Consider the following 10,516-nt stretch of genomic DNA (forward strand, 5'->3'; position numbering starts at 1 on the left):
TAATTGTTGGTCGTCGATTTAAAAAAAAGTAACGGAAAAGTAACGAAAAGTTACTTTCTCAAGTAACGGTAACTGTAACGAGTTACTTTTAAAAATCGGTAACTAGTAACGGTAACTTGTTACTTTTCCTACTCGGTAACGAGTAACTGTAACTTGTTACTTTTAAAAAGTAACTTTCCATTCCCTGCATATATATATATATATATATATATATATTCTAGGAAATAAAAAATGACAATAATTGCGAGAAACGCTTCAATTTATAGTTAAAATTTCTGCATTTATATACCTCTTATGCATTCTATGTAGGCGTTCCCGGTAAAGTACTGAGAACAGAAACAGATACCCGTGTGAGACGTGGATTTACATTGCGCGTTAAAACCGCACTGAGTTGTCAAACAGGCATCGACGCATTTTCCATCCAGACACGTCTCGTAATTGGCGCAATCTTGATCTAAATGACATTGTACGTCGCCCAACACTGCAATGCATTCATAGACGATTAAATAAGTTATTGAATAATAATACAAAATATTATACATTTCGTATAAAATTAACATGTACCAATCTGCTTGCACTGGCCATTAACATCAGTGATTGTATTCGGTGGACACAAACAGATCATCGTACGAAGTGGTTCCGTGTTCAGGACTTTGCACTCCTGTTCACTGGTGCACATACCAGCGGATATACATGGATCTTGACATTTGGTATTAATACAAGCGAGATTCAATGCGCATTCATTATCCTGTGTGCATTCTGGCTCAATAGAAGATTCACCTAGGAATCACACAAATATATCAGATAGAACTAAACCTCTTAAAACTATCTTTGTTATAGACTAATTTTAAATAAATTTTTTTTCAATAAAGTTAACAACAAAATAACAATAAAGTTTTAAAACTCAACATACCAATGCATGTTACATAGGGATTTCCGGTGGTACCCGGAGGACATGTGCACTTCGGCTGATGATCGCGCGCGACACAAATTGCGATTTCGCCACACGCATCATCATCGCAAACTGGTCTGCAAACTCTATTCAGTCTGTCACAGGCTTCGTGATCAGCGCAATCTTCATTGTAATGGCAGATGGCAGAAATACATGCCACACGTGGGTCGCCTTGAGTACCTTGCGGACAGATACATTGGGCTCTATGAGATACCGCTCTGCATTCTGCACTCCGACCACACACAACATCACCGATGAGACATGGAGAGACGCAATTATCGTTGCGGCAGGTTTTATCATAAGGACAGTCATTGTCTGTCTTACATTCCGCTGAAAGAAAAGAGACAAATATGTGTAATAGAGACGAATAAGTGCTACGTATAAAAATTTTTTAGATTAATTTTCAACATGTTTGAGATTTTTTGTCATTAAGATGCACTAGACTTATCGTTGTTCTTTTAAAAAAATCAAAGAAAATGATTATATATATGTATATATTTCAATTAATTTAAAGTTTATAAATAAATTTTTTATGGCAATATGACAATTTTAAACTTACGTCTGAAGCATTGAGCTTGTGGATCACCGGCTAAACCGTGTTGGCAATGACAAGAAGGATGATGATTAATCGTGATGCATTCCGCATTTAGACCACAACGATTGCTGGAGCACGGATCTTGGCACAATTGATTTATGCACGCTTTGTCGGATGGACACTCGGTATTTGTTCTGCATTCCGCAAGAACTATATTTTCTGTAAATGCAAAAGGCAAAGATATAAAAAAACGTACGACCGCTTACATTGAAGAATGAAAAAAAGTATACAGTACCTTCATAGCAATTTATGAATGGATCACCGACGTATCCGTGGGGACACTGGCACGTACGGCGATGATTTTCGATATGACATTCTGCATTTGGTGAACATGGATTAACGGTGCATGGATTAATGCATTGACGGTTTAGACAGGCCATGTCCGGTGTACATTGTGAATCACTCTCACATACCGCAGCAATTTGTTTGTCCACTGCAAATACACAAAATATTCGTAATTTAGTTATCAGTGTTTTACCGTATACAATTAATTGAATTAATTTTATATGAAAATTTTGATTATTTAAAAAAAAATAATTTATTTTATTTTATTTAGATAAGTTTTTCTATATTAATGAATATGTATATATTTGTTTGGATAAAAGTCTACCTGGCACGCAAGCAACGGTGGCATCGCCAGCAAAATTTGGCAGACATTCGCAAATCATTGTTCTCATCGGTAAAGTATCTACAACGCTACATTTAGCACTAACGATGCATGGTTTCGTTTCTGTACATGGATCTTTACAAATACCATTGAAACATGCCAATTTGCTAGGACAGTCGGCATCAACTTGACATTCGGTCTCTGGTTCTAACAGATCTAAAATAACAATAGATATTGTATAAGCATATTATCAAATCATAACTAATTGTTACTTTGTAAATTTTTTACAGCATCTAATCTAAATTATCACTTGTTAAATGTACCTTCTCAACTTTGCTAGCAATAATTTAATGATATAAGGGTCTATATATAATCATATTTCTCATTATATTGAATACATAATAGCATATATGTAGTAGCGATTATCTTTACTTAATTTAATACACTTTTAATGTACTTTACAAATATAAACCTAATATTAAAATGGATTCTTACCCATGAGACACGAAGTGTAAGGATTACCCACATAACCAGGTGGACATTTACATACTGGCCGATGATTGACAACATTGCACAATGCTGGTGGTGGACAGTTGCAAGGATTGACGCATCTTAAGTTGCGGCAGGCCAAAGATGGAGCGCAATCATTGTCGCTAGTGCACTCAGGTCTTTCGCATATTTCGTAAGGATTACCCGTATATCCATCAGGACAATAGCATCGAGTTTTATGATACCCATCAGTGGTACACATTGCATTAATACCGCACTGTGTAACCAGGCAGGTATCAATACATTCGTTGTTAATGCAAGATTGAATTAATGGGCATTCGCTATCGCTACGACAACCGACTGTAAAAAAAATATTAATAAAGTTGATGTGTGTTATATAACTAAAAGATATATCAGTTAAATACGTGTATATTTGTTTAACGCACGTTGATGACAATATTGCTGAGGATATCCAGTGTAACCATCATTGCAGATACATATAGCTCTGTGCATTTGCACATGGCAGCGACTATTAAGACCACAAGAATCAAGAGTACACGGATCAACGCACTTTTGATTGAAGCAGGTCTTGTCATTTGAGCACTCGGAATTTTGTGTGCATTCTGGAATTGGTTCTGCAAAAATATAATTAAAATTTAAATTTTGTCATCATGTACACAACAATAAAAAACGCATTTCTTCATAAATTTAACTCTAAAATTAATTATTTTCGATATACATATTAATGCTTTTTATCAGAATAATTTTTTTTATATATTAATATCAGTATTTCTTTCTCTCTCTCTCTCTCTCTCTCTCTCTCTCTCTCTCTCTCTCTCGTTATATTATTATCTATACATAATTTGAATATTTACTGAATAATGTAATATATGCATATTTAAGAAAATAGAATTAATTTTTTTAACTATAATAATAATTTAACAATCTATTTTCAAAAATATATCTAACATTGTATTGATATATTCTTCAGATGTAAATATTAATTACCTTCAAGGGCTGGAATTGTGCACTGCACTCGCGCATTACCCATGAATCCAATTGGACAGGAACAGATTGGCTTGTGATTAACGGTTTGACAGATAGAATTGATGCCGCACGCGCCAATGCAGGGATCTTTGCATTTCTGCGAAAAGCAGGCTTTATCACGCGGACAGTCTGAATTGATAACGCATTCAGGATAAATGCAAACAGCGACACCATTTCTCACTCTGCACTCGCCGTTGTAATTACAAGGCGATGGACTGCAAGGATTGGTTTCTAAAACAAAAATGCGTATTTTATAATAACAACGAAACAATCTGAGAATAATATATTTTATACAAAATTCAAAATTTTTCAATATTTACCGATCTTTGTATAACATTCCTCAAAAGGATTGCCGATCAACGGAGATGGACAACTGCAAAGTGGGCTATGATTGATCGTCTTACACACTGCCTTGCTACCGCACACATTCTGAGAACAGGGATCTTTACATTTACTCTGTATGCAAGCTTTATCACCCGGACAATCCGAGCTGAGGACGCACTCCGGATGACAACCAGTTATACTCGTTGGAACGCCTTGCAACCCAGGCAAACATTTGCAAATTGCCGTATTACCAATTTTCTCGCACACGGTATTCGGACCGCACGGTGATGGATAACACGGATCCGTTTCCTTATCTAAACACAAGAATAATAATAGGAATTAATAATGTCCATCATAAAAAAAAGAAAGGAAGCTTAAAAGATACAGCGTTTTAATCTTTTATGTTTAAGAGCTCTTTATTCAATTAGAAAGATAAATGATTAAATTATACATAACACTGTTCGACAAAATTTGATCTCTTTTTTTGCAACACACGTATGAATATATAGTCATTTCTGATGTATTTTTGTTTGCAGAATACGAATCTGTTAACCAAATTTGACTATCATGCCACAATTTTGAGAAAAAGGATGTTAAAGAGACTAAAAATGATATTATTTTAAAGATTTTTATAACATAGCAGTAGCAGCGAATTTTTTTCTAAATTTCATTAACCACGCGAAAATATCAACGTTAAACTTTAAAATGCATTTTATTTTGTTTCATTATGATTTGATGAGTGCAACATCATCAAAATTTTTTAAATCATTGGCTGCGTTCAGCAAAGAAAGCAGCTTTGTAACTGTTGTAAAATTCTTCAATATGATTGGTCTTGCCTTTAGTTCCTCATTGGATCTAAATATATAAACCAATCATATTCAAGAATTTTACAACAGTTGCAAAGCTGCTTTTTCTGCTGAACGCAGCCATTGTTGTTTTACCTCTTTCATGTCGTTTTTCTCAAAATTGTGATGTGATAACCAAATTTGACTAACGGATTCAATAGGCAAAGGTACATCGGAAATAATTATTCACACTCGTATTGAAAAATGATGTTGGACAGTGTAATTAGAAAGAGAGAAGATATAAGTAGCAAACTCTTACCTTCCATAGGGACTTGACAGAGTGTGAAAGCGTCTCCGATCGTTGGCAATGGGCAAGAACAAATAGGGACGTGATTGGATACGGTACAGGTTGCACCAACGCCGCAAGTACCAGGACAAGGATCTTGACATTTCGTCTTTATACATGCTTGCGATTTTGGACAGTCGGTATTCACGAGGCACTCGGGTTGACAGCCTTGATACGGATTTCCTCTATAGTTTGGTACGCACTCGCAAATGGCTGTGTCAAATCTCTCGTGGCAGTACGCATTTATTCCACACGGTGATGGGCTGCACGGTCTAGATGGTACCGACGGTGTTGGAATTGCTAAAATAACAGAAAACACATAATTAATTTCATAGTCATAGTTTATACGGTTTAAAGATTATACATGCAGTATATATTATGTGTAAATTAATGTTTTTAAAAAATAGTATTATTTGCATATACGAACAAAAGTAAATAAATATATGTCTGTTGCATGCAATGTATATGTTTTTATACATGTAAAAGTGTAACATATATATAATACATATATTTAAAGATATTTTGTCACGTATCGGTATGATAGTCGAGTATAGTGTTTAAAAAATGATGCAAGATCAATATGTGACAAAAAAATTGACATGTGCAATTCTTTTAAATACATCAATTATATACACTAAGGATATTTACAAGATCTAGAGTTCAAGAAATCAAGTTTTAGAGATTAAAATGTTGATTGACAAGATGCCGAAGTAATATGTCCATCAGGTCAGTTATTACGGGTAAAGGTAGCGGGGATTTTCTTACATATTATCTCAGAGCAAACTGTGAATGGGTCTCCAGTGTATGATTCGGGACAAGTGCATCGGGCTTGGTGCAAAGTGACTTGGCACAGTGCATTGAATCCGCATAATCCAACACACGGATCGGTACACTTCTGCTTAATGCATGCTTGATTGGTGGGACATTCGCTGTTTACATGGCATTCGGGTCTACAATTGGGTGGAGATCCTATAAAGGTGGGCGAACAGGAGCAGGAGGGTATGTTATCGGCGGATATTGCGCACTGCGAGTTCAATCCACATGGTGAAGGGTAACACGGGTCCCTGGTGGGTTCTACGTCCGGTGTTGCTGGCGATAAAAAAAGAAATTCATTATTTGTTTCAAAGTTAAAGAAAAGACATCTCAAATACAACAATACAAACACAATCGAAGAGTCATCAAGAAGACATCCAAAAGACACATTCATCCTTCTAAAATTTTAGACGCCTATACAATGTCTCTTAGATGTTTGCATTATTTGCAGCATCCTGGGTAGTTACTTACTTATGGGGAAACAGTTGATAAACGGGTCACCGGAATGCTGAACGGGGCATCTGCAAATTGGATTATGATTTCGCACAACACATAGCGCGTTCTGGCCACAAGCGTTTTCACAAGGGTTGCGACATCTCATGTTCACACAAGCCTTGCTCTGCTCGCAATCGGTGCTAACGAGACATTCGGGTCTACAGCTTGGCGGGATACCGAAGTAACCAGGTAGGCAAGAACATGAGGCTTGATCTCCAAATTCACGGCAAACGCTGTTAGGTCCGCAAGGGGAGGGCTCGCAGGGTTTGACGCGTGCTATCGAGATGTAAGGTGGTAAAATTAATTGGCTTTTTTCAATGACAGAACTCCTCAGAGAATAAACAAAAATAGGGAGACTCACATTGTACACGTTTACAGAGAGTGAATGGATCGCCTTCATAATCCTTGACACAGCTACAAGTGGATACATGATTGATAACCGCGCATTCCGCATTCTGGCCACAGATTCCGACGCAGGGATCCACGCACTTATTATTCGCGCAAGCTTTATTGAATGGACAATCAGAATTCTGCACGCATTCCGGCCGACATTCCCGATATGGGTCACCACGATATTCAGGTATACAATTACAAATTCCATTACGGCAATCGGCATTCAGTCCGCATGGCGACGGATTACATGGGTCTGATGTTACTGTAGGAATTTCTGCCGGAATCGAAAGACGCAAGTGTGAAGAATGATTGTTTTATATTAGTTTATATTAAAAAAAAATGTATAAGTGAGCAACAAAAGCTCTTACGCATGGGTGCCAGGTAGCAGTTGCTGAAGGGGTCGCCTGTGTATCCATCGAGACATGTGCAAGTCGGGGTATGCTTGATTACAATGCACAAGGCATTAAAACCACAGGATCCAGGACAGGGATCTCTGCATTTTTCTCTAATGCAAGCTTTATTACTGGTGCAATCAGAATTAATTGAACATTCGGTACGGCAGTAAGGTGGTGATCCAATGTAATTAGGCATACACGTGCAAAAGGGATAGCCTCCCCTGTCTTGACACGTGGAGAATGGCCCACAAGGCGATGGGACGCAAGGGTTTACTTGTAGTGTTGGTACAGGCATCACTGAAATAAAATTTTATATAACAATTTCTGCGCGTATATATGAAGGACTATCTTTCAGTGACGCGATGTTCTCACAGTAAACTTTTAAACCGGAACTTACAGGGCATGTCGAAACACTTGACGAAGGGATCTCCAATCTGACTGGGTCCGCAGCTGCAGAATGGACTGTGGGACAGGGCATCACACTTAGCGTTAATACCACATACACCTGGGCATGGATCGACGCATTTCTGATTGACACACGCGCGATTTATAGGACATTCTGTGCTAACGATACATTCAGGTCTGCAGTCAGGGGGAATTCCTTGATAAGTGGGCAGGCACGAACAACTGGCTTTTCCATTTACATTGAGGCATCGACTATTCGGACCGCATGGTGACAATTGACAAGGGTCGCCTATAGGCACCGGAGCTATGCAAGATCGATCAAAAAAATGAAATAACGTGTTTCTGTAAATGACTGATAACAACGGACATGTTTGAATTCACTTACGAGTTTCCTGCATGGGTTCGCAGTATTTGAATGGGTCTCCGGTATATCTCGATTGGCAGCTGCACGCCGGTATGTGGTTGATAACTTCGCAAATTGCATTGACACCGCATGTTCCTGGGCAAGGGTCCTGACACCTGTTTCTTATACAAGCTCGATTGGATGTACAGTCAGAGTTTATTACACACTCGGGTCTACAACCTTCGTACGGATTTCCGTAGAAATCGGGCAAACAAGTACAGGAAGCTGAGCCAGAAATTTCACGGCACATAGCATTTGCACCACATGGTGACGGCTGGCACGGATTTAATGGAACTAGCGGTGTGTCGACTAAAATAGAGGGCCATAAATTGTTTAACAATTATCAAAATAATATGTCAAATGTAATTTATAATAAAAATCATGTAACGCGTATTTTCTGCGATAGTTGCTTTTCTTCAAAACTTACTTGGTCGGGGATTGCACTGGATAAATGGATCACCGGTAAAGTCACTGGCGCAAATACACATCGGGGTGTGACTTACAGTTCTACATTCAGCATTTCTACCACACGATCCCGGACAAGGATCACGGCATTTTTGGTTAATGCAAGCTTGTTGACTAGGGCATTCACTGTTACTAACACACTCCGGTCTACATCTAGGCGGAGTGCCGATAAATTGGGGTAAGCAAGAGCACGATGGGGCGCCATTGAGGACTCGACATATCGCATTCGGACCGCAAGGTGAAGGTTGACAGGGGTCTACGGGTGGTTGTGGTTCTTCCGCTGCAATGTTTAAAGTGTTACAAATGTCTTGACATAATATAAATTATATATAATAATATAAGTCTCTAGTTTCATGAAATTCTTACGTTGACGAATACATTGAACAAATGGATCTCCCGTGTACAAAGGCGAGCAACTGCATATAGGATTGTGATTCACGACGGTACATTGTGCGGTTAATCCACATGCACCGAGGCATGGATCAATGCATTTTTGATTGCTGCAGGCTCTGTTGCGGGCACAGTCGGCGCTTATAAGACATTCTGGTCTACAGGACGGTGGAGCGCCTCTAAAGCCGGCGATGCACGCGCAAATGGCTTGATTATTTGACACACGACAATGGCTATTTGGACCACATGGGGACGGATTGCACGGTTGTTCCACGATGATTGAATCTATTTAATAATAATTATTTCACTCTTACACCAGGAAATATTCTCGAAACAAATACTTTCATCGCGCTTAAGAGTTGTACAAACCTTGAAGAGGTGTACAGGATACAAATGCGCTACCAGTCATATTTCTTGGGCAACTGCACATGGGCAAATGATTAACAACAATGCATTCCGCGTTAACGCCGCATGTCCCAATGCACGGATCGCGACATTTGTGGAGCATGCATGCTTTATCGCGAGGACAATCGGTGTTAATCACACATTCTGGTCGGCAGCCGACATAAGGATCTCCTAAGTATTCGGGTATGCATGTGCAAACTCCGTTATTACACCGTGCGTTCTGACCGCACGGTGATGGATTGCATCGGTCTGGGGGAAGTACTGAAATGTGCACAGATCAAATTGCAGTGATTTAGAGTAGTAAGTAATATGCTTGCTAGGATAATAACATGACGAAAATTCAAGTTCTTACGAGGTATCTGAGGTAGAACGTTGCAACTGATGAAGGGGTCACCAGTATAGCCTTCAGGACATATGCATGATGGTGTATGATTAATAACAGAACAACGCGCTAAGAGACCACATGATCCTGGACAAGGATCTCTACATTTTTCTCTGATACAAGCTCTATTAGCGGGACAATCCGAATTTATTGAACACTCGGGTCGGCAATTAGGTGGAACACCCATGTAATTTTGCATGCAACTGCACGCTGGTGCATCACCAATGGCTCTGCATAAGGCATTGGGGCCGCAAGGTGAGGGCAAGCATGGGTCCTTTAGATATTGGTCTTCCGGTTTCGAAACTACGGAAAAGTATAAGTAATATTAACATTCTTAGTGCATATAAAAATAGGTAGCATTAATCAAAAGTTAATAAGGTCAACTTGATTTTAATAAATTTTAAAATTTTATAAAAAAGCTATAGTATCCTACAGAACATACTTGCCACCGCGAAGCAATAGATGAAAGGATCGCCTGTATAGCCATTTGCACAGACACAAATAGGACTGTGATGTACGACTTTGCATTGAGCATCGCGACCACAAGTGCCGATGCATGGATCTACACATTTTTGATTAACACATGCTCGGTTCGAACCACATTCTGTATTTACTAAACATTCTGGTCTACAATTTGGCGGAGTTCCAATAAACTGAGGCAAGCAGGAACAGACAGCTTGACCATTATTGTTGGTACATTGACTGTTGGGGCCACAAGGAGAAGGCTTGCATGGTTCACGCTTTTCATCGGGAACTATAATAATATAATATTTACAGTATCACTTTTATATATCGCTTTCTTATATATATATATATATATATATA

At 38.6% G+C, this 10,516-nt stretch overlaps 1 protein-coding gene across 1 annotated transcript in view; it reads right to left on the reverse strand.

The window, feature by feature from the left end:
• The window catches only part of dpy (fibrillin-like protein dumpy), a 78,977-nt gene that overhangs the window by 7,106 nt on the left and 61,355 nt on the right, over positions 1-10,516 (reverse strand). Inside the window, 22 exon segments of the mRNA XM_018517061.1 lie at positions 290-481; positions 565-780; positions 914-1,282; positions 1,512-1,706; positions 1,783-1,980; positions 2,158-2,370; positions 2,650-3,003; positions 3,090-3,278; positions 3,652-3,921; positions 4,011-4,328; positions 5,119-5,445; positions 5,911-6,234; positions 6,430-6,729; positions 6,815-7,120; positions 7,215-7,538; positions 7,639-7,950; positions 8,032-8,358; positions 8,477-8,794; positions 8,881-9,189; positions 9,274-9,570; positions 9,662-9,994; positions 10,134-10,445. Of these exon segments, the coding sequence (XP_018372563.1) occupies positions 290-481; positions 565-780; positions 914-1,282; positions 1,512-1,706; positions 1,783-1,980; positions 2,158-2,370; positions 2,650-3,003; positions 3,090-3,278; positions 3,652-3,921; positions 4,011-4,328; positions 5,119-5,445; positions 5,911-6,234; positions 6,430-6,729; positions 6,815-7,120; positions 7,215-7,538; positions 7,639-7,950; positions 8,032-8,358; positions 8,477-8,794; positions 8,881-9,189; positions 9,274-9,570; positions 9,662-9,994; positions 10,134-10,445 (6,303 nt within the window).

This window comes from Trachymyrmex cornetzi, unplaced genomic scaffold, assembly GCF_001594075.2.
Source record: "Trachymyrmex cornetzi isolate Tcor2-1 unplaced genomic scaffold, Tcor1.1 scaffold67, whole genome shotgun sequence".
NCBI lineage: Eukaryota > Metazoa > Arthropoda > Insecta > Hymenoptera > Formicidae > Trachymyrmex > Trachymyrmex cornetzi.